The sequence below is a fragment of the Diabrotica virgifera genome, chromosome 6 (genome assembly GCF_917563875.1).
Source record: "Diabrotica virgifera virgifera chromosome 6, PGI_DIABVI_V3a".
Classification (NCBI taxonomy): Eukaryota; Metazoa; Arthropoda; class Insecta; order Coleoptera; family Chrysomelidae; genus Diabrotica; species Diabrotica virgifera.
The window spans coordinates 3,697,506-3,723,570 of NC_065448.1; the positions used below are offsets into that span (position 1 = coordinate 3,697,506).

The following is a 26,065-nucleotide window of genomic DNA, read 5'->3' on the forward strand; positions in this document are numbered from 1 at the left end:
GTTTTCGTTTTTTGCCTATCCTGTAAAATCGCTAAAACTGAGTTACAACCTTGTCCTATGGGGGTGTCGATATAGTCGAAACGAAAATTGGTCAGACTGCGCACAAAGTGGCGGTATCAATGTTTGACATATGAAATTCGATATGTTTAAGAAATTCCAGAAGCCGCTTAAAGATAAGATATTTTAACATCCCATTAATCTTATAAATTAGTCATTTTATTACTTACCGTAAACATTTTGACATTAGTACAGCTAATAATTACACACATGGTGAATTACACACGATGTGTGTAATTCACCATGGCCCAATTTGCGCCAAATGTAATGGTCCATTACATTTGTCCATTTAATCTTATTTGCAGCAGCCCTGAATAGTTCTGTGGAGGTCATGTTCGTCCATTGTCGTAGGTTTTTAAGCCAAGAGTTGCGTCGTCTTCCTGGTCCCCTTTTGCTATTGATTTTGTCTCCGATAAGTTGGAGCAGTAGATCATACTATTGATTTCTTACGATGTGACCAAAATATTGTGTTTTTCGTTGAGGTAAATTTCATTATGAATGGATTGATTTTTAAAGGTGTTCTTTTCATTTTTAAGCAAATTCAATCGTTCGACAAATATGACAAATGGTAGGGGAGCCCAAGCGGGGATTTTTGCAGTTACTCGAGCGCGTCAGATTATCATATGGGGAGAAACGTGGTACCCTGCAGATGTACCTCTGCCATCTATTGGCTCTTAACACAGGGGAGTTCGTTAAGGGGGGCCCGAAAAAAAAAATCTGTCCTTAAAAATACTCGAAATTGTCAGATTAAGATAAGGTAAGTTAAGTACATGCAAAACAGTGTATATTTAAAAAATCTGACGATTTGAGCGGGGCGTAAGGGAATTGGTGAGTCACAAAGTTTCACAAGAAAAAGGCGAATATTTCGCGAAATGAAAGTTAGATCGAAAAACTGAAAACTACACTTTCAATATTTTTCAAAAATCTATCGATAGATACCAAACACGACCCCTCGCAGAGAGGGGTGGGGGGTAAATTTTAAATTTTAAATACAAATCCCGCGATATTTAGTAAAATAAACATCAGATCAAAAAACTGCAAAATACACTTATTTAATATTTTTGAAAAATCTATCGAATGGTACCAAACGCGACCCCCCACGGAGGTGGGGTTGGGGGTTACTTTAAAATCTTAAATGGGAGCCCCCATTTTTTATTGCAGATTTGAATTCTCTGCATAAAAATAAGCAACTTTTATTCGAAACATTTTTTCGAATTATGTATAGATGGCGCTATATTCGGAAAAAACGATTAATGGAAATGGAAAATTAAATTAAAAAATGGCAAGCGCCCGCTAAAATGGAAAATTTTACTTAACTTTTTTTGGTTTTAGGACCCAATAATCACAACCCAATAGGTCCCCAAAGCGCTCGAGTGACTGCACATTTAGCATACTTTGCTCCCCTACCAAAAGAATTAATCAATATAAAAATGATCTGAAGCTATTTTCTTGTGGCATGTTAGACAATTATATTTTGATGGGATTAAGCCATAATTGGTTGTAGTGATAAATAAATTTTTATATTAACATAAAGTTATATTTACATGGAAATCCAACATCAGTTGATTTTTAAATTTTTCCGTTTTTGAGAACGATTTCCGGATTGAAAACAACCAACAGGACAACCAATTATGGCTTAATTCCACCAAAAATATCCCTTTCAACATAAAAATGTTAAATAATCAATAAAATGATAATATTAAAGTTCTATATTTAAAAAAATGGCCCGATTTTCATTGAAAAGTCCCGGATTTCAGGTATTTATTTCAGCCTTTTCCTGAATTTGACTGCATTGGAGTTGGTCACACTACTCAAGTAGGATATTCTTAGCATTTTACGGTAGCACCCGAGTTTGAATCTTTTTTGTGTTGCTTCTGTTATTGTCCAGGCTTCAACACCATAGAGCAAGATGGAGAACACATAGCACTTACGTATTCTAGTTCTCAATGAGATAACCAGCTGGCGGTTGCATAGAACTTTTTGCATTTTGTAAAACACTGTACGTCTGTACGTGCCTTTTCCATACTTGTTCTTATCTCTAGTGAGTGGTCCAAAGTTTTATCAAGATTACTTCCAAGGTACGTTATTCTTGTTACTCTTTCCAGATCTGTTCCGTCGACATTGACCTTCACCCTTCTGTTTTTCTGTTTTGGTGCTTGCCGATGTCTATCGTTTTTGTCTTCTTTGTATCTACTTTCATTCCAAATTCTCTACAGCAGTGGTGCTAAGACTTATACTGCGTAAGATGTACCACATAAACTGCAAGCGTCCAGCGATCGACTGCTAGTAAAAAAAATTTTGATAATAAAAAACTTTATTGCACATTTCTATTTGATAAAAGGTTGTAACTACAGGGAGTTGTAATTAGTTTTTCTTATGGTGGTAAGTACAGTAAAACCTCGATAGAACGGACCTCTATTTAACGGACTTCAAATATAACGGACAAAAAATCCGATCAAATGTAAAAAAATTTTGAAAAGTCGAATTCTGGAAGAAAAATCAGTAAGGACAGGATCTAGGCACTGCTTTGTGCTAACGCCGATGGATCGCATGGATTGACTGCTATATTGTTGGCAAATCTCGTAAACCTAGAATTGTCAAAGATATAATGCATGATCTATCCATTTCATAGTACATATAACTCTAATAAGGCATGATTCTAAAAATTGGTTTTTTAAAGAATTTGTAACTGCAGTGAGAAAATTCCAAGGGAAGAAACTGGAAATACCGCCGAAAGAGGTGAAATGTTTATTGATTTTAGGCAACACTCCTGCTTATCCCTCTAAAACTATTCGACATTCAGAAGATAGCAACTTTAACCGTATGTTTTTGACAAAACATACATCGCTTGAATGGGTTGAATACCAATGGATCTGAATAATTTTGGCAACCAAACGAGTAGGTACCTATATTGCAGAAAGTTTTTAGATGAAGTAGAAAAGTAAAAAAGTAGTAAATACAACTTGATTCCTTTTTTACCTTACAGATTTGTACACTGTATCTAAATACAGTATGTACATATTTAAAAAAATTGATTAATTTTAAACCTATTTTTATATATCGGACTTTGGCTTTAACGGACATCCCGTCCCTCCAATTAGTCCGTTATATCGAGGTTTTACTGTAATTACCGAGGGCCAAACGCAAGCATGATATGATGAGTGATGTTCGTAAGTTGCCTATTACGCTATTTTGATTTCACTACGTGCTTTGATTTCACTACTTCAAAATGTAAGCTCCAGAGCTACTTGCTTCAAAGACGGATAGTTGTCAGACGATATGAAAGATCAACATATCGTATCGGTCGTTCTGGACTTACGGTGTACATGCAAAATTATTTTCATTACCTCAGTTTGGTCGGAAATGATCTCCATGTTGAAAGTAATGAATATTTTTGTGGTAATTTTTTCTACGTCTTCACAAGAAAATGGATTAGACACGAATGTTACAATACTAGTCCATTCATTAACGGTAAAATATTGCAAAACCTTTAAATTTTAAAGAACCGCTTGGATTGACATGAAATTTGGCATACACACAGCTAACAAGTCAAAGAAAAAAAGTGATATTGTGCCGATATGTGCTTTTGCCCTGGGGGTGGTTTTCACCCCCTCTTGGGGGTTAAAAAATATTCGTCCAAACAAAGTCAGGAAATGGGTAAACTGGCTAATTTAAAGTAACTTTTGTTCTATAGAGTTTTTTCACTAAGTCAATACTTTTCGAGTTATTTGGCAGTGACTATGTTCATTTTTTCAACAAAATAACCACGCTTTTAGACGGTTTTTCGCAAATAACTCAAATTGTAAGTATTTTGTCGAAAAAGCATTCTTCGCAAAAATATAGCCTATAAAAAATTTAAAAAAATAGTGAATATATCACGTTTTTTTATGTAGTAGAAGCAGAGTTATAGCTAATGAAATATAGGTTCATATTCGTCAAATTCCAAGTGGAATACTTTAACGTGAAATAACCAAAAATGAAGCACATTTCGGGGAAAACTCATTTAAACTTATTTAAAGTGTTTAAAAAAAGCTTCATTTTTGTTTTATAAAAAAAATTTCTAGCATCAAAATTAAACAAGTTACGCTCAAAATAAAGTTAGTCCCTTTTGGTTTTGGTAAAAAAATCGAGAAAATCACCCCCTAATTAGTATCTTAAATGAACTTAATCGTAACGACTTCACAAGTTTCTTGACTCGTGTATATATTGTTTATATGATCTGTAAGTTTCATCGGTTCAAAGTCCTTATTATTGAAACGGCTGTAGTTAAAAGGGGTTAAACGAGTCACTGATCACTAATGTATGCAAATTTAGAAACACCAAATCTTGATGAATTTTTGTCTAACAGAAAAATAAAAAAATACATGATATTCAGAAAAGCAAATCTGACTTTTTTTTGTATTTCGAGACTTTTGGTATCTCTAATAATTTTTAAGTTATTTTGAAAAAAAGCATATTTTTCAAAATTTAAATTTTTAAAAATTTTACTTTGAAACCAAATTTTTTCAATAATAAACACTTTGAATCGATGAAACTTACAGATCATATAAACACAATATAAGTAAAATAATTTATGGAGCGGCAACGATTAATTTCATTTAAGTTGCTAATTAGGGGGTGGTCTTCCCGATTTTTTTTTTTGCAAAAACAAAAGGGACCAACTTTATTTTCAGCGTAACTTGCTTAAATTTAATGCTAGAAACTTTTCGTAAAAACAGAAATAAAGCTTTTTTTAAACACTTTAAAAAAGTTAAAATGGGTTTTCCCCAAAAAGTGCTTAATTTTTTGGATATTTCACGTCGAAATATTCTATTTGAAATTTGGTGAATATGAATCTATATTTCATTGGCTATAACTCTGGTTCTACGAGATCCAGAGACCTAACGCGTTCACCATTTTTGTTTTACTTTTTTATAGGCTATATTTTTGCTAAGAACGTTTTTTTCGACAAAATACTTACTTTTTCAGTTATTTGCGAAAAACCGTCTAAAAATGTGGTTATTTTGTTGAAAAATGAACATATTCACTCGCAAATAACTCGAAAAGTGTTGACTTGGCGAAAAAGCTCTATAGAACAAAAGTTACTTAAAATTAGTCAGTTTACCCATTTCCGGAGTTGTTTTGGACATATATTTTTTCACCCCCAACAGGGGGTGAAAGTCACCCCCAGGGCAAAAGCACACGTCGGCACAATATCACTTTTTTTCTTTGACATGTAAGCTATGCGTATGCCAAATTTCATGTCAATCCAAGCGGTTCTTTAAAATTTAGAGCAAAAACCGTGAAAGAATGGACTATACTGTCAGTTTTTAAAATCAGCGAAGCTTCTTTTAAACTCGCTATGTGCTTGCAACTCCGTCTCATAATAAACATAATTATGAGCGGTTACCCTTTTTTTTTCAACGATGGAAAGTTGTTTAAATCCTTTCTGTTCATTTGATTAATCAATGTTTTTTCTGTATTTGTATTTTTTCCGTGAATCGCGATCGCCTTCAAAATCTTTGTCGATCGACCCTTTGAGCACCACTGCTCTACAGGCTATCTTTACTCGGTCCATTAGTCGTTGTAGCAGCCAGGGATAGAGATACTTTGAGGTGGATGCTGGGCTGGGGGAGGCCAAGGTACGACTTAGGCTGTAGGGCTATAGGAGAGAGAAATGCACTTAAAATTTTATGTTGTTCTGAAGCTATTTCCTTGTGGCATTTTTATGATTAATTATTTATATGGGAAATAAGCCACAATTAAAATGAAAAAAAAAAATTATTTTATTAACGTTTCGACGCCCAAATCGGGTGCCGTTGTCAAAATACAAAATATTACTGTAATATTTTGTATTTTGACAACGGCACCCGATTTGGGCGTCGAAACGTTAATAAAATTATTTTTTTCATTTTAATTGTGGCTTATTTCCCATATAAATAATTAATCATAAAATTTTATATTTCAAACTAGCGCATATGAGATTTTGGGCTGGCATTGGCTATAAACCTTTGTGGTCAGGATCCTCACTTGCTTTCCCGAGATGCAAGTCTTTCATCCCCGTTACCTAGATGCGAAAAACTACCATTTTGAATCACAACTAGAGTGTTTTATGTAATTTTTAACAGCTTCAGAAAAATTTTGAAGACATAAATCATACAGACTGTATAATTTTCAGTGCTGCGTTTGCAATTCTCAACGTTTTGTGTCTTTCGCGTATTTCAACTGGTGTCTCCGATAATTCATCTGTCATGTGACCAGATTTTTGGAGGGAATCCGTAATCATGTCTCCAGGTGGAAGGTATGATGACTTGACCTTAATTAAATAATGTTACTATCAATCGACTCGATACCATATTGTTTAAAACGTTGATTTATAGCTTTGTTGATCGCATTGTTCGTTTGTAATAGGTACATACGTGACTGCAATAAATAATAGTCGATTAAAAACCATGTCGTTTATTTATTGATAAAAATTTTACGAGTATAGACAATGTTTTTTATAATCGACATCAATAAAATGAATAATACATGGTGATTGATTAGTACAGTGCCGGTTTAACCTAACTTCGGGCCCTGGGCGCTGGATATTTAGGGGCCCCCTTAATTGCTATTCGTTACCAGTTCTTTTAACAAGAGAACACATGCATCAAAAATATTTATTGTAAAATCCATACAAAATGTTTTTACAACAAACAAGAAGAATAGCAAACGTAAAAATATTCAGAATAATATATATTAATTTAAAAATATAAAAAAACAGAAAGTTCCACAAAATAATACATGACAAACAAAGAATATCTTCTAAACTAAAAAATACATACGACAAAAATTAGATTACTTTTTTCTTGACTAGGCATTAAAAATCTCTCATATAATACTACATATTATCACAATTCGGCTGCTCCAGGTCTTCATTTTCTATAATACAATAGTGATATGCGTCTAGATTTTCTTGACCTAAATTTGGCGTTAAATATATGTTTATTCTTTTTAAAGCCGAAAAAGACCGCTCACCTGACGCATTAGGAGTTGGTGCCGTCAAATAATTTGCAGTAAAGGTAAAATATTGGGAAATGTTGCCTTTACATCCCGGATGGCACCAAATGTTTCAAATGTTTATTCAACTTTTGGCATAACATTATACTTAGAATAAGTAATTTCATTATGCAAGTTCTCTTTGGTTTCCTCAACATATTTTTTATATTTCACGCATAAAGTATTAATTGACGTCTTAACTGCTTCTTTATCTAGCGTAGAGAAACATCTAACAGCTGATGTAACATCTTTGTAGCGTTTAAATCTCTTTAAAAGATCTTGAGTAATATTATGGCATATAACATTAAATATGTACTTAGTTCAGTTCTGAATCTGAATCTTTCTTATCCCTTTAAAATTCTTTTACATTCACCTGCTTCATCGAAAAATGTTTTTCTCTTGTTTGTTTTTTGAAGGTCAGTTGTATAGAATATGTTTGAGATATCGTCGTCTTCGCAAAAAAAATTTTTGGCTTCTAGTTCAATTTCGTTTAACATATTTCTTACGTCTCCAACACATCTCAAAATATATGTCATTAATTCTACTTCAAGCCTTACACCTAAAGGTAGAAAGGCTTAGTAAGTAATTCTACTTCAATTCACACGTTCAAGTCCACAGTTTCTTCACGTTCACGTTTTGCTTGTTGCATTAACTCGGTCTAAAGTTTTTGTCCAAATCAGTGTCAACAGAGCTGTCTCAACGGTATCCATTTTATTCTGCAGTGTCTTGGCTTCATTTTTAACTGCTGATTTTTCGTGTCTATTATTGTTTATCTGGAAAAAATAGGTTTGATGGATCACTAGTTTTTAAGTAGGTAAAGCATTTACAGCGTCAAAAGTTTCTACGAGTTTTGATTTCATCACTTCCAAGAATTCATTGCAAATTTGGTGAACCATTTCATTTCTTCGCATTCCGATGTAAATGCTCAGCTAAGAAGTTGTCAAATTTAGCCTAGTATGTATACAAGAAAATTTAAAGTAATTTCCTCTATGGCGACTCGTTAAATCCTCATTGAATCAACGGAAAACTAGTCCTTTTGAGAAGCAAGTAATTTAGTAGTGACAACAACTCTTCTTAGAACGTTTATCCAATGGACAGCTTTGCGTTCTACTTGCTCTTTCAAGCCAGCGTCTATAACTCCAATTAATGATGATCTTGTTATTAATGTATCTAACCATAGAGTTCAGATGAAATTTACTTTCTTCGCGATATTTAAGCCAAATGTTTCCAGTGGGTCCATCCAAAATCAGTTAAACTATTTTTTGCAATTGAAAATAATTGCACGGGTAACAATAAACACTTGCGTCGTATAGCCCATCTCTCTTTTCTTTCACTCCATTGGGATTTCCTCGATAAAAGTTGCTTTCATTTAATCTTCTATAATAAGCTTTGTCTCCATCTTGATCCATTTTTTTACAATTTTCTAAGAAATCATTTTTTGGTTTAAAAGTTAACACAGTTTGTATAAAACCGTCAGTCTTAAAATCAGACCATTCCGAAATCGCAGGTGTTTCGTCGTGTTTTTCTCTATTTCCGAAAATATGTAATAGATTATTTAGCGGACTTTCTCTTTTATTAATAAAAGAAACGGGTCCATACGGGCCCCTCCGGGGCCCGGGCCCCTGGGCGCCCGCCCCAAGCGCCCAGTGCATAAACCGGCACTGGATTAGTAGGGTAAAGCTCAATAGCTCCGCTATAGTAATAGATAGCACTAAAAATTATTAACAAAAATTTTAGCCACCTTTGAGCTTCACATTACAAAATTAGTTAGAATATTACAGGGTGTTCGATAACACAGTGGCAGACCAAACTTATGTTTTTTTTTTAAATTGAACACCCTATATTTTATTTTAAATTCGAAATCCTGTTAACTTCTCCATCACAAAAATATAAAGGTTTGTTATGTTATACAGGGTATGTATTTACAAAGTTATAACCAATTTTATATGAAAATCGTAACAAGTTCAACTCCCTGTATAAATAAAAATAAGCAAAACAACAATGGTTTATTAATGCCATATTGTTTAACGTATTGTCAAAATTTTCAAGAATGGTCGATATTGCTTATTTTATTTATATCAAATACAGGGTGAGTAAAAAACGCAAGTACATTATTTTCTCAGTAATTTTAAATGGAATACGCTGTATTTTATATCACTATTGAAAAGTACCATTACCGTACTTTAATTTTTAGATAACATTCCCTATGTCTAAATTGATTAGTTTTCGAGATATTTTCATTTTTCAATGGACCAGTAGCGTGGCCACCCAAATCACCAGAATTTAATAAACTGGACTGATTTTTTTGGGGTTACGTTAATAATGAAGTTTATAAAATACCTCCAACAACAAGGGATGAGATGAAAAATAGAATACAAAGTGTATTTAAACATAAATGTGTTAGGAGATAATTTTGAACACCTTATGTAATTAAATATTAAAAATATTTTATTAAAAGTATCTTCTAATTTTTTCAAACATGTTTTTTTTCAAAATGTATTACTGATAATTTATGTTTCGTTCTTTATTTGTTACATTGTTTCATTTACATACAAATGTAGTGTTTAATTGTCTTCACAAAATATTGTATTTTGTGTTTGTGTGTTTTTTTTGTAAAATTTATTACTAATTTTGTTTGTTTATTTGTTGCATTTACATAAAAAGATAGTTTTTAATTGTTTCAAAAATGTTGCATGTTGCATTGTTGCATTTGTTTGTAAAATGTATTACTAATAAATTATTTTTATTTCTTTATTTGCTACAGTGTTACATTGATTACCGGATTGATAATCGGTAATCTTCAATTGTCAATTCAGTCATGGCTTACTTAAAATTTAGATAAATTTAAACACCTAAAATAATTTGCTCTGAAAAATGAAAATATCTCGAAAACTAATAAATTTGGGCATAGGGAATGTTATATAAAAATTAAAGTACGTTAATGTTACTTTTCAATAATGATATAAAATACAGGGTGTTCCATTTATCATTACTGAGAAAATAATGTACTTGCGTTTTGACTCACCCTGTATTTGATATAAAGAAAATTAGCAATATCAATAATTCTTAAAAATTTTGGCAATAAATAAAAACATATGGCATTAATAAACCATTGCTGTTGTGCTGATTTTTATTTATACAGGGAGTTGAACTTCTTACGATTTTCATACAAAATTGGTTGTAACTTTGTAAATACCCTGTATAACATTACAAACCTTTATATTTTTGTGATGGAGAAGTTAACAGGATTTCGAATATAAAATAAAATATAGGGTTTTCCATTAAAAAAAACATAAGTTAGGTCTGCCACTATGTTATCGAACACCCTGTAACATTCTAACTAATTTTGTAATGTGAAGCTCAAAGGTGGCTAAAATTTTTGTTATTAACTTTTATTGCTATCTATTACTATAGCGGAGCTATTGAGCTTTACCCTACTAATCAATCACCCTGTATATATGACAGAGGTGCCGGTGGAAAACATCAAGGACTGGGAAATAAAGAGAAGAGTAAAATATAACGATCATAAATATAACCGAATGACAACAAGGAGAGTAGTAAGGACGGTGAAAGACGGTTCCCCAATAGGAAGACACCAGTGGGAAGCCCAAGAAAACGATAGAACTACAACTTACTAGAGGCACATTGAAAAAACAGACAGAGTCATGTCTACACAAAGAGAAGAATAATGAGTTCAGCATCTATTGCTTCAGAACCAGTTCTAAAAATAAACTTATTTTAAATTGAGGGAATAAAAAAGATAGTGAATAATATCAATTGTTTTTTAATACAGTACAATTTTGATAATCTAATATTTGATACGACACTTTTGATTATTTCATTCATAGGAGATTCTGACCAATAGAAAGCTACAGAAATCTAAATTAAATCGATAATTTTTGATAATATCCCGTCGTTAAGTATATTCCGTCAGATGCCCTTCGTTGCTACGAAAAAATACATTCAGTGACATTAATGACAATTAATGTTTTCAAAATTATAAAAGTGATGACTTTCAACCGTCAAATTAATATTTATAACAACTGTGTGTTTAATTGTACTAATTTGTACTTACATAAATAAATTACAATAAAATTTTGGTGTTCACCAGTTTTATTCATGAAATAATCGCAACAAATTGCACTCGATCTCTAAAATTAATATACAATTTTTGCCCTCGTGACACTTTGACATAATTTCACTCGCCTTTGGCTCGTGAAATTAAAACTGTCAAAGTGTCACTCGGGAAAAATTCTTCTTTTTCTTCTTCGTTTTTTTGGCTTGCATACAAGTGCATCTGCCAGCACATTTCATGTAGGTTATGCGAGTCTTGCTCGAAGCAATGCACAACCTACGTTTTTACCAAACCCTACTAATCAATCACCCTGTATGTACAGTCGGTCAAAATGTGAAAAAATTTATCTATTTTTACTGAATATTTTCTACATAGGGAAAAATCACAATGACTTTTATTAAAAAAGAAATTTTTTAGCTTAGTTTTTTATTGTTTTTTCAGTGAAAACATGACGACCATATTAAATATTATATCAAGTTAAGAGGATGGGTACGTATTTTCGGCTGCAATGCTATTCAAATGGGGATTAATTTTTTTCAAATCCTGAGAAAACTAATAAGTATTTTTGAAAAATTTAAAGAATGAAATATTACAGTATTATCGAGGCAGAAAGTCCCTGAAAACTTTGTAATATTTATTGTAATAAGTTACAGGGGTGACAAACTATTAGAAAATGTAGTGTGATTTTTAATTTCAAATATCCCATTCAATAGAAACTTTTTATTTATTCAAGGGACTTTCGGCTCTCGATAATAATTTAGTTTTTCATTTTGCGTTTAAATTTTTAAAAAATATTTATCAGTTTTTTCAGGATTCGAAAAAATGGACACCATGTCCGTAGTGATATTTTCCAAATCGAACATTCGCTATATTTGTCATACAACGCACTGAGTCGAATATAATAATGGTGACAAGACAGTGACAATTTTAAATATTTGACATGTCATCCGGAATATTTTGAGTTGTTGATTAAATAATATTGATAGTGTATTTGAAAAATAATTGATTTAAGACGTGACTTAATAAAAAGGTATTTATTGTTTATTATTTATGGAAGATCCAAGCAGAGAATACAGCAGGATATATTTTGTGGTCCAAGTATTTTGTTGTTAAAGATGTTCAAAATTGTAAGCGTTCTATAGTAACAATATATTATTAAAAATTCACTTTAACACTTTTCCTCTTTTCTCGATTGAGTATTAGTTTTTGTTGTACATATAAATTATTACAATCACTGAATACATAGTTAGTGAAACAATTATCATATTTTTTAATTAACTGAATTAATGATGCAATTATACAAGCAACAGTTATCCAAGAACATTCAAAAGCGATCTCTTTAAAATTAATGATGACATTTGTCAAGTAACGTTTACATATCCATACCAGTGAGAATTTTACTACACGTAATTTGCCGTGTAAAGTCAGAAAAAGTAGGGATAGCCGTAAAATATTTGCGCCCATGCCCTTAAATTGTTTATAATTTGAAAAATATCAACTAATGCAAATCTTCAAAGATATCTTTTTTTGTTCAAAAATATCCAAAAAACCTAAAAAAAATCTGCCCGGGCCGAAAAAATCGATTTTTATAATTTGTTTAAATAAATTAGCGACCTCTTGAACCTTACTCTGCGGTCTCTCATGAAAGTGATTATGTAAAAATGAAAGTACGATTCATAAAACGTTTTTAGTACTAGTTTTTTGAGCAGTGTATATTACTAGCAGTGTATATTTCTGAACAAAATAACATAATTTCTTTTGCAATATGCAAATATTGCGGGAACCGATTATATAAATATTTTACTTAAATATATTCACAGGATTGATCGTTGTTTTGGAGGCGGTAAATATAGAAAGTAAAAGTTTCCTCACGACAGGAGTGCCTTACTAAAACTAAAAAAAGAAAATTAATTAATAAGTTTGAAACAAAAAATATTGCAATGTTATAATGAGTCACGTTGACGTTGAGGCGAACACATTGCATTGGTTGCTAAACGATAAAATATTACAAACAATGTCTAATCAGCGATAACATGTGGATTAATAGAGGGTTTATATTAAATTATTTTGAAATATACAAGGTGACTCAAAAAAGAGGAGTGTAATTTTGTGTGAAAGGTCGACAAATTTTGTTTTTTCTGGGGCGCTCAACCCTCCAGAACCGGTCGTTGGAAATACCTATTCAACGTGGAAAAAATGCAAATTTTTCAAACCAACGAGTTCATTCTTCATTTCCAAGATATTATAAAAGTGAGACAAATATTCGACATATCGATTAACTACGTTTCTATTGAAAAAAAAACGCAATATTCTGTGTATTTTTTTACTAGCTAATGTACAGAACTCACAGAAGCAAATAAGCAAATTGTTTCATTATATAATACTAATACATACATTACTTCTGTTCATTGTGTTGAGTTTCATTATTCTGGTCTATATATAAACTCCAAATTTTAAAACATTTATTTTTACATACCCAAACTAATTATTGGTACCGATACTTAAAATTATATTTTTTAAACCTAAACATTTGGCTTAGGTATCGTAATTTTAGTCTGCTGACTTTATAAATTAGTAGGAGGATTACAAGGCCGCTGAATATTTACATGAAAAATTTGTGTAATATATATACACACACATATTTCTTTTCAATAATATTTTTAAACATTTTTTCCAAAACGTAGGATTTATCACGAACATCGATCAACGGATGCTAAAAATAGCAGTCATCAATGGTAGTTCCCAACAAAGAAAAATAATAATATAGATTATAGATATTATGTTAAAAAATGGAGGAGACTGATCAGTCGCCTTCATCATACTATAATGAATGCAATATGGAAGAAAAAGAAAACCCAACTGTAATTAATCAATTACTTTTTTCACATGTGAGAAACTGCAAGTTACTAAGTAGTTAAACCCCATACTAATGGGGCTATTTTTGATGAACATGAAATCATAAGAGTACAAGCTGGACTTACGAAGATCAATGCCTAATAATTTGCTAACGACAAAAAATATTAACAGAAATTGATAAGGAATATTATGCAGTGTTGAAACTACTTTTTCTTTTTTTTTAATTATACTTTATTTATCAATCAGAATATACATTCTATAACAGGGGTCGCCAATTAGTTTCCCTGAGGGTTCGTTTTGAAAACCTATACCACTTCCGGGGTCCGGATTTAATGCTGCCTGTGTCGGGTTGTTCTGATTCGGTTTCTTTGCGGATTATTGTTAAAAAATATCCCCTATAAACAAATCAGAAGGGTACCGGGCGACATTTTTGGGCAGAAATTGTTTAACAATTTTTTAACAAATTCAAAACATCACTTTTTTGCCCCCGAAAATATGTTTTTAGCATTTTTGAGTCATCTTGAACAAAAAAGACCTTCTGCCATTTTATCAAAACTTGAGAGTTTTCAAGCATTATTTTCGCATTTTTCAAATTTTAAATCGCTTATAACTCGAAAACTATCAATTTTCAGAAATATGACGACACCTTTTTTGTTTAAAATGACCTAAGAAACCTAAAAATACATTTTTCGAGGCAAAAAGGTAATTTTGAATTTGTTTAAAAAATTGTTTTGCCCGGCACCCTTCTGATTTGTTTAAAGGGGACATTTTTGAACAGGAATCCGCAAAGAAATCGAGTCAGAAACATTTTTCATACGAAACTGTCCTCACACATGTACTAATATGGAAAGGAAAACTAATAATATCTGATTGTTTTTTGGTCTATGTCAGACTTAAAGCTTTCCTGGTACAGTAAAGAAAATATAAATTCATTGTGTATTGTTTTGATGTTATTATCAGTATATTTTGAACACAGCAGTATTGTAAATATTACTGAGAATATTTTAAAAGTCAGGAATTTATATTTTGAATGCTAATGAAGTTTTTAGACATATTCAGTTTTGTACATATGTAGTTATTAACTTTCTTTAAATCAAGTTATTGAAACAAGTTGCACACATAAGTTGAGCCAAAAATAGTACACAATTTTATGGCTAAACATTTTCAAAATTGCCAAACACTAGGTATATTCTGAATTTAATGGCGGTCCGCACAAAACTAGCCCACGGTCCGGATGCAAACCGCGGTCCGCCAATTGGTGACCCCTGTTCTATAAGATAAAATGTTGGCTTGGGAGCTGGGCTCCTCATTGGCGTGAAGGAATTCCTTCCAGTGAAGGAGTCCTAGATCCTAGGTGGTTCTACTGGCGGCTGTAAGACTGCATTGGGGTGTGTTTCCATTTTCTCGTGGTGTTTGTTGTACCTATCTTTAATGATATCTGTGATGAATGGAACCTTCAGATCTTCATGTAATGTTAAATTCGACACGAACCAAGGTGCATTTGTGAACATGCGTAGTATTTTTGACTGGCTCCTTTGGATGATAGCAATATTAGATTTGCTTGCGGCTTGCACATCCCCAGACGAAACTACTTATGAAATAAAATTGTTTATGTCCTTAAAACGCTGGCACCAGTCAACTTTCAAATTCAAATGTGTGCGGTTTAAGGTACTAGTACACTAATAAATAGTTAAATTGAACACTTATTTCAATAATTTTTTATCCGCTGATTTTAATATTTTATTTTATAAAATTTTTTAGGCATGTACACTGATCGTTGAAGAACATAATTTTTTTTAAATTTATTATCATGATAATAATTTTATAGAGGGCGCCAAAGTTCTGTTGTTGAAAATTACATTGTCTCATGGCACAGAGTTATTCTTGAAAACGGCTTCTCTGAAACAACAAATAAAAATGGGATATTAAAAAGGAAGGTTAATTACACCGTAATATACCACAATTTTATTAAAAAACGATTTAAAAAAAATGGTCGCAATATGAAGAAAAAAAATTTTTTTCATGTTTTTTTTCGACTTTATTATTAAGCCAAAATTTTTTCTTTACATATTTTTGCAATTTTCTGGTAGATTACGGTGTAATTAACCTTCCTTTTTAATATTCCATTGTTATTTTTTGTTTCGGAGAAGTCGTTTTCAAGAATAACTATGTGCCATGAGACAATGTAATTTTCAAGAGCAGAACTTTGGCGCCCTCTATACAATATTATCATGATAATAAATTGAAAAAAAAAATATGTTCTTCAACGATCAATGTATATGCCTAAAAAATTTATAAAATCCTCCTCATCCTAAGTGCCTTCTCTATTGAGGTTGGCGATCAATATGGCAAATTTCTCTCTGTTCTGGGCTTGATGGATTAAGTCATTCCCTGTTGTGTGGGTCCAATCTCTGATGTTTCGGAGCCAGGATTTCTTCTTTCTTCCTATACCCCTTTTACCTTCGATTTTGCCTTCTAATATTACCTGAAGCTGCTCAAATTCCCTATGGCGCATTATGTGTCCTAGATATGACGTCTTTCTAATTTTGATTGTATTGACCAGATGAGGACGTGTCTTCATTATTTCCAGTACATCTTCATTTGTAGTTTTTTGCTGGTCCAGCTTATTCTTAGCATTCGGCGATACATCCACATTTCGAATGAATTCAGTTTGTTGGCGTCATACTGTTTTAATGTCCAGGTCTCACAGCCATAGAGTAATAGATAATAATAGATGATAATAAATTGAAAAAAAAAGAATGTGTGTGTACTATGTACGCACGTAAGAAGATATTCTTCTATTATATAATAGGTAATTTAAACGAAGTAAATATACTTAAAAGGTTATTTGTTTTTTATTTAAAAATCAAACTAACTTTCTTATCAACCACTTTCAAAAATTTTTTATTAAAACAACCAAAAATAAAGAAAAATATGAATCGGCCGGGAATTGAACCCGCAACCTTCCAATCTCAGTGCTAACTCATTTCTAACTACTCCATCGAGGCACTAGAAACAGACATGTAAGTTTCGGATATAATTACACAACACGGCACACGACATATAGTGTAAAAATGTTATGCTTACATAATATTTTATTAATCCAAAAACACAAGAATTATAATAAATACATAATACATTTCCTAAAACCACTAATATATTCTTTTAATGACTTATTTGCACGGTTACAGATACATACATACCTATCTTGAAAGATTAGCAATGAGCAATGAATGTCAAAACCACATACTGTCAGTGTGCGCAGGCGCGCGGTAAACGTACAATTTTACCCTCAATAGATTCGCCGCTAAAGAAGAATATCTTCAAAAAAGAATGTGTGTGTACTTTTGTACGCACGTAAGAAGTTATACTTCTACTACATATTATGTGATTTTTAAGACAATACCAAAAATTTTAAAAAATTAAAGAATAAAACGCACACAAACACATTGAAAAATGCCACAAAGAAAAAATTATTTCTGAACGATAATAATTGTTGGTAAAAATTTTAAATACGCATTCTCTGAAAAAAAAATTATATAACAAATATACTTACAATCATAAAATGGAAAAAAAAAATAAAAAAAATAAAAACTTGCATCGGGAATCGAACCCGTGAACTTCATGCCGCTTTGATTCGTAATCGAAGCCTAGACTCACTCGTCCAATCCCACATTATTTCTCATGTGGAAAAATAGGGTAACTGAACGTTTTACTGTTTGACAGTTGTTTTAAATATATATGTAATTAAATTATGTAAAATATTCAATAACAAAACAATAAGAAAACAATATATTAGATGAAAATTGGTAGAACTTTTGTTGGTAATCAAATTAAGTATGTAAATCAAAGCATTACATACCTACTAGATAAATAAATCTACGCCAAAATATCATAATTTAAAAATAAAAATCGGACCTAATTTGGGATTTCTCTCTAAAATCCCCATTCTTGAGAAAATAAATGTATGTATTCCAACCTAATCCAAATGTTTAATTACAATATGATTATAATAAAAACTACTTACCAAATTAGAATGAGTTTTCCTTGTCCAAAATAGTCCAAAACTCCAAAAATATAGGTATATGAAAACTATTTAAAAAGGCAGTATAACTATTAACTAACTTTGTTTCTTTTCACACAAATTTCAAAACGCAACAACCATAAATAATCAAACTACACTAGGTTCGCTTTCAAGATGCAGTAGAAAATAAACAAACCAAGACACGTTAAATGCTACTAGGAGCACTTCCGAATCATAATTTACAATGTATAAACTTTGGAAATCATGATTTTGAATGTACAATGTATATACACTGTAAATTATGATCCGGTTGTGCTCCTAGTTGCATTTAACGTGTCTTGGTTTGTTTATTTCTATTTCTACTGCATCTTGAAAGTGAACCTAGTGTACAGCTGTGCCACAGCCGCCATTTGGAATAATTTTTGACATGTCATTTGAACATCCAATCAGAACAAAGTTATAATGCGCATGCGCGGGGCTGATAGGTTTTAACATATAAAAATTCAGCCTCTATCGCCGGTAAAGAAGTATAACTTCAAAAATATGTTCTTCAACGATCAATGTATATGCCTAAAAAATTTATAAAATCCTCCTCATCCTAAGTGCCTTCTCTATTGAGGTTGGCGATCAATATGGCAAATTTCTCTCTGTTCTGGGCTTGATGGATTAAGTCATTCCCTGTTGTGTGGGTCCGATCTCTGATGTTTCGGAGCCAGGATTTCTTCTTTCTTCCTATACCTCTTTTACCTTCGATTTTACCACACATTCACACATAACACTTTAGTGTTCTCAATCGTATTGTGACTGATAGCTTGGGGTTACAGAGCATTTTACGCATGTTCATGAAGCCAGATGTTGCTATTTCAATGCGTCTTCTAATTTCTTTTTAATGGTCTAGCTGATTGTTTAGCTCTTTGCCCAGGTATATGAAGTTTGGGAACTCTGAAGGGTGATACCATTGACTTGTATGTTGGGTGTAATTTGTTCATGGGGGTTCTTGTGGAATACCATGATTTTGGTTTTGGAAAGATTAATATCCAAGCCTAGTCTGTGACTTTCTTCTGATAGTATGTTCATCAATATTTTTAGTTGGCCTTCTGTTTCCGCTAATACTACGGTGCCATCGGCATATCTTACATTGTTAATGATAATTCCATTGACTCTGGCACCTTCAGGGCGATCTTCAAGAGAAGCTCTGATGATATGTTCGGCATAGATGTTAAATAGTAGAGGGGACAGAATGCACCCTTGACGCACTCCTCGTTCTATGTTTACATAATTGGTAAATTATGATAAAATTATTATAAAATAAAATAATAACAAAAAAAAATTATTGAAATAAGTGTTCAATTTAGCTATTTATTAGTGTACTAGTACCTTAAGCAAATAGTGTAGCATAGTTCATAAATTTTATTTTAATGAAACATCCTGTATATTTTATTATCCCGCAAAAGTTAATACAAAAAAGACAAAAAGGTAGACCAAGAAAGAGATGGAAGGATAGCATGAAGACTTACAAAAAAGTAATATTCAGAATTGAGAATTGGAAAGAAAAAGCATTGGTCATAAATCAATGGAAAGAAGTGATTAAGAAATCTATGGAAAGTGGAAAAATATTAAATTTATTTTATATAATTAAAACAAATTCTTGTTTGAGTTTCTTCATTTCAAAAACAATTCTTGACTTCAAAGAAACTGTTGGCATTCATAAATACTTAAATAAGTAATATACATATCTTCATCATTAGCGACCATTTTCAAGTAGTTCAAAGATTAGCTTTAGCATGAAGTTGTATCTCGTATATCTAACATACTTCATTCTAAAGTTAATTTTTTATTATTTATTTTTAGGCTGATGCATCTGTGGACATGGCTGAACGTCATTTTTATGCTGCTAGCATGGATTATGTCTACTTAATACAAGAAGTGCACGAGAGGAAAAAATTTGAATTTGTAGAAACGCTATTGACTTTTATTTACTCTTGGTTTACCTTCTATCATCAGGTAACTATTAAAATTACTTTTTTTTTTAAATTATATTTATTTTTTGCTATTCCTTTTTTTTGGCACAGGCTTTTGCTATTCAGCCAGTCACAACTTTTTTAAGTTCTTCCTAAAGCAAAGAAAAGAAAGTAATTATCACAATAACTATTTGATTATCAGTAAGGAATAACATGGTTACTCGCTTCTAGTCTAGGGACCCATCAAGACATTAAATTAATACACAAACTAGATTGCTATTCTTAAAAGATGAAAAAGATAGAAGTATAACCAAGGAAGACACTAAAGATTAGAGAGGCTTCGTACTGGTCGGTCTTTTACCGACAGTATGTTCTGTCCAAAACAATTAACAAACATAGAAAGTGCTTGGAACACAATATAGCGATACGTGGTATTTGTTGATGGTCAATTATTATGGCATTATTATACCAGTTGGCATACGAATTGACCGAACATCCACTGCATTAGCCACATTTGGCCCCAAGTGACTACTTGCTTTTTCTGAAATGATAAAAGTATCGCAGAAAACACCTACCGTTGAGGTTGTAGCCGAAATTTTTTCAGTACTTCGAACAAAAAGAGAACAATTATTAATCGAAGTCAAGTATAAAAAATGGAGACATATTTTATATTTTCATGCATAATATTATTACATTGTAGGGCTATGAATTAAAAAAAGACTGTGATCCGTACTGGAAAGACTTGCAAGCTAAGATCCAAAAAACGCGCAACAATTTTGATGGTTTTAGTCAACAATTAAAGAAACGTATGTCCGAAGTACAGAAACAAGATGAACCCATAAGGAATGCCAAAGGATGTCGAGAAGGATATCTATTTTTATTAGAAAAAAGTAAGTAAATCGATATAAAGTAAAAGTAGATATAATGTGGAGTGTGACAAGGATGCATGCTTTCGCCGATCCTGTTTAATATTGGAATTAGTCGTTTTATAGCAATTTTTTTTATTTTTTGTCATTTTCAGTACTTTATGCGTATTTTTATTTATATTTTAGAAGCCTTTGGTACCACATGGACAAAGCATTACTGTAGTTATGACAAAGAAACCAAAGTATTCAGCATGCTTCCTTATAATCAGCTGACCACAAAAACGGTAAGTCTAGTTACAAAAATTACTTCAGGTATTGGTAGTTCGTATTCTTTATTCCTGCTGCCGTTCAAATTTATTATTCATATCTTTCTTTACAGCTTTCACCGCCAGACAAAATGGTCATATCGTCATGCGTAAGACGGATGTCAGATTCCATTGAAAAACGATTTTGTTTTGACTTGGTATCTGACGAAAAACCCGGCGTCACGTTTACATTTCAAGCACTATCAGATCAGGATAGGAAAGCATGGATGGATATAATGGATGGCAAGGAACCTGTAAGTATTAGATGTATTTATGGATAATATTGCCAAAAAGATATTTAAACGAATAAACCAATATATTAGGTGGTATATTAATTACTATCTCAATTTTTTCTCTTTTCTTTTTATAGTGCCTTCATCTTTGTTATATTTTTCAATTTCTCTTTTTATATATCGGCATCTTTACTCTTTTTCATTCATTTTTTCATTGCTCCCATATTTAACGCTTTCTTTCATATCTTTATTTCTAACTGATTGCATTTCTTTTTTTTTTTGACTTTCCACATACTTTTGTCATTCCACTTCCTACTTTATCTTAGTGTCATTTTTTTCTCTGATATATTTATTTATTCCTTTTTATCTTCTTTTTCTGCTTTGATACTTCTTGATTTTTATATTGCAATATTTCTCCATTATCTCAACTTTAGATCCACTTCGACCTTTATTTTCTGTTAGTTTTCTCCATCCTCTTATCTTTTTTCTACATATGACATAGGGACATAGATGAATATACCTGCAATCTCACCTTTTCCCACTATCTTTTTCTTTCTTTTACAGTATTGCTATTAACTTTCTCTTCATTCATTTCTTTCTCTCATTATTTAATTGTTCCGTGAATTTTGTCCCTCTTTTTTTCCTCGTACTTGCAATTTCTTACCTCATTATACAGATTTCGTGGATAATTTACATAAGAATAATGGTGAACAGAGTGATAATATTGATAATGAGGATTTGTTCATAAATCCTCCAGTCCTATCCACATTTTTCTTTACTTTCATTTTTTTCACCTCTTTCTCCACTTTGTCATTCTCCCGCTATTTACAGCCCCCATGCTTTATGTTTCTTTCTTGTTTGTTTTCTGCTTCATTGTTGTTTACTTTAATTTTTTTACGTCACCCTTTCTCATCTTCTGGCTCTTTATTTCTCATCTTCTGGCACCTAGGTGCTTTATATTTCTGTATGTTTTGTCTCTTGTCTGTATATCTTACTGTATCTTCCTTTTTTCACTGAATCAGCTTTTTCCCCATGCTATTTCCGTTTCCATCTTCCTTTTCAGTATTTGTATTATTCTTATAATTATTTAGATTTTTACTGTTTTTCTCTCATATTTTTCTCTTTTATCATTTCCGTTATAAACATCATCTGAGTGTCATGAGTCATGAATAGAGTTCGGATTTAAAAGCATAAAGAAACGCAAAAAACATAACGATTTTATGAGAAAAAAGCATTATGTTTAAAAAAAAGCATGAAAATAAGCATATAAATTTTGACAAACAATTTTTTTACGAAGATTACTCTAAAATATGTATAATTATTTCTAAGTTTAGCTTAACAACTACGAAGCTTTCAAAATTTTCGAAATATTTGACGTAGTATAAAGCTGAATCTAACCATGTACCCCACTGAGTTAACACTTAAGTTGCACCCTTAAAAGGAGCTTCAATGAATTTTTTTTACCATTTTTTATCAACTCATTAACAAGTGGAAATTGAGCCGGATAGTCTTAGCAACGCGATTGCCATGTACTAGACACACGTACAGTGAATATTAGATTTCGTGGCGCATTTTGCTTTGCCTCCATTCTATTGCCATAAGCTGAAATTAAGGTAGTACATATTTCTAAGTTTCTAACCATGTATTCAAAGAAAGAAAAAATACAAATTTTAAAATGGTATTTTAGAGGCCATTCGTATCGTGACATTAAACTTCAATTTACTTGTGCCAATCCAGATAAGCCAGCTCCAACACAATCAACGATTAGTTGTATTGTTAAAAAATTTGAATTGTTTGGTTGTGTACAAAAATATACGGATGTACCACGAGAGAAAAAAGTCAATGAAGTTCGGCAAAATAGGGAAATCGATGTTTGTAGTTTTGCTAAAACTATTAGTGGTCCTTATCCACAATATGACATATCGCGACGTTATCTTGAAGTTTTCACTGGTTAATTTCAAATCAAGGAATCTACTTATTAAATTGAAAGTTCTACATTCCGAAAAATTATTTCCATACCTGTATTTAAACAACCTACAGTCTCAACGGTGTTTTACCTACAGACGAAACGACGCGGACGGGGAAGTCCCGGAAGTGCCTAAGTGTAGGTGCATAGATATTATTAGCGAAAATATTGACAAATAAATATTAGCAAAAATTTCGATATTATTAATATTTTTTGACAGGCTTTTATAGACTATGTTTTGAAGAATGGAATCATATAAAAATTATGTCAACTGCAAAAATAATAATAATAATAATATATAAAAAAGCACCAAATAAGCACAATATATTCAAAAAAGGCATATGAATTTAAAAAAAAGCAAAAAAGCATAAAAAAGTGGTGTCAAAATGAATTATTTTTGCATATTTCGTTCATATTTAAAAAGAAAATAGTCCTGCTTGTATTATTTATCATAAGCATTATGCTTAGAAATCCGGACTCTAGTCATAAACATAACAATAGTGAAGGATAGAGTGATACTGCATAATCTCCTGCCAACTTTATATTTATTGAGTTTTCAATTTTTCTTTATCACACTGTCTCTTTCCTTTTGATTTCACTTTTTTTATTTCCCTTCCCATTATACATCTTCTCTTTTGCTTTATATATCTTCCTTTCTTTCTTCGTTCATCATTTATCCTCATTGTTTAGTTTTCTCTTGTTCATATTTTTCTTTCATGTTTCTTTTTTGTCATCTTAATTAATTCTTCGTTTTAGTTTTTTCTTTGCCTCTCTGCCGCACACATATTGTATTGATTATATTATTGTAAGTAGTGTTAATATTTCGTTTCATAAACATCTTTGATTTGTTTTAGACGTACACTATACCTAATAATGTTAGTAAGAATAACGTAGAAGAAAGGATTCTTGACGATAATGGCATTCAGTTTGTAAAAAAATGTATAGATATGCTGGAAAGTCGAGGATTAGAAGAACAAGGCCTCTATAGGTATGTAAATTATAAAATTATTCTTAGGACATTTTAACTAAGAATTAATAATGGTATGTTATATGTAACTATACAATTATGCAACCTCAGAAACTACAGATTAGCTTAATCGTTATGAATTGAGCAGCTGATTACCAATAAAGACTAAAGACGAGCGTACAGTAACGAGAGCATTATTATTTTCCATACATCGTTGTTTAAACCCCTCTTTTATGCTGATTTTTTGTTCTAATATTCACAATTTTTTTTTGTATCTTCAACAGGGTCGTGGGAGTAAGTTCTAAAGTGACGAAACTATTGAATATGGGCCTGGACCGAAGAAAAAACGACAAATTGTTACTGGACGATCCCGTTGAATGGGAAACCAAAACAATTACTAGTTCTTTAAAGATGTATCTACGAAACCTACCAGAACCCCTTATGACTTTTCGATATCACAATGGATTTATAGCAGCAGTCAGTAAGTGTCACCAAATCTAATTTATGTTACGATTTTTCCAGAAACCGTATAAAGGAAAGTGGTTACGTTGGAAATAAGTTGCATTTAAGCACACCAAAGTTTATTACATCTCAGTATACAAAAATTCATTTCTAAAATTCACTTTTAAAACGTCATTCCCAAACTAAATGCATAACAACAAAGGGCATAAATTTGTATAATTTCCATTGTGGCTTATTTTCATTCATATCTATGTTTCTGACCTATTTTCTGTGTTGTTTTTTTAATTCTTGAGTGATTGTTCTATTTTGTTTTGCAGCATTAGCGGTGTCACAAAATTCTATATTCTTCTACCAACGTCGCCACAAATATATTTTGTTGTTACAGTACTATGGCCAGAAATATTCACTATTGACAAATAACCATGTCTCTGTTTTTAGGATCACTTTTGTTAAATACTTCAGTTGGCTGTTTGAAGTCAACTTTGATCAAAATTTTTTGAACAATTTTATCGTAATCTTTCAAAAGTTATTGTTTAGCATCAAAAAGTTAACTTTCAGGAGCCACGTTTTTCAAAATGGCTGCTTCGACGTCACCTGTCCATTGTCATGGCACGTTTTAATTTCCAGTTGTCATAGTATAGAGCAATTGTCATTTCTCTAAGGATCTACCAATTCTAAAGTCTAGTAGTTAAGTGAATATGGGATGTGATATGATTTAAAGTTTGTCTGATAGTCTGATAATTTCTAAATATTATTATGGCTTAACATTATAGAAGCCTTAGGAAGACTTTCTAGTTTTATTAATTTGTTTTAAACTTTTAACTATAATAAAAAAATATTTTGACTCGTTTTCTTTCTTATACATACTCTTTGTTTTTCAGAAAATGAATCAAAACAAAACCGTATAAGAGATGTCCATACATTATTGTACAGATTGCCAAAAATTAATTTTGAGGTTTTAAAAATGCTCATGAAACATTTAACAAAGTAAGTATTGGTTCAAATGTATCAAAATTTAAATATGCTTCATTGATAATAAAGAATGTCACTACAACGAATATTAAAGGCTGTAAATCGTAAGTTATGAGCAACAGAGCACACCAGTCATTGTTTCTGCTTAAAAAGAGACTAGTCTTTACTTTAAGAGACCTAAATGTGAGGTTTATGAGCAACTTAGCAGACCAGCCATGGTGTGCGTTTAAAAAAGAAATTAATTTAGGAGTAAGTGGTTTAGGATCTCACAAAAATCACTAAAACAATCATTAAATGACTTTAT

The 26,065-nt window shown here is 31.6% G+C and overlaps 1 protein-coding gene across 2 annotated transcripts in view; it reads left to right on the forward strand.

The window, feature by feature from the left end:
• LOC114326341 (rho GTPase-activating protein 26) overlaps positions 1–26,065 on the forward strand; it is a 111,885-nt gene that overhangs the window by 60,478 nt on the left and 25,342 nt on the right. For both annotated transcript variants that reach the window (XM_050654212.1, XM_050654213.1), the window contains exons 4-10: positions 19,881–20,033; positions 20,691–20,880; positions 21,043–21,140; positions 21,236–21,415; positions 24,215–24,348; positions 24,612–24,808; positions 25,671–25,776. In XM_050654212.1, the coding sequence (XP_050510169.1) occupies positions 19,881–20,033; positions 20,691–20,880; positions 21,043–21,140; positions 21,236–21,415; positions 24,215–24,348; positions 24,612–24,808; positions 25,671–25,776 (1,058 nt within the window). The remainder of the gene's footprint in view (positions 1–19,880; positions 20,034–20,690; positions 20,881–21,042; positions 21,141–21,235; positions 21,416–24,214; positions 24,349–24,611; positions 24,809–25,670; positions 25,777–26,065) is intronic.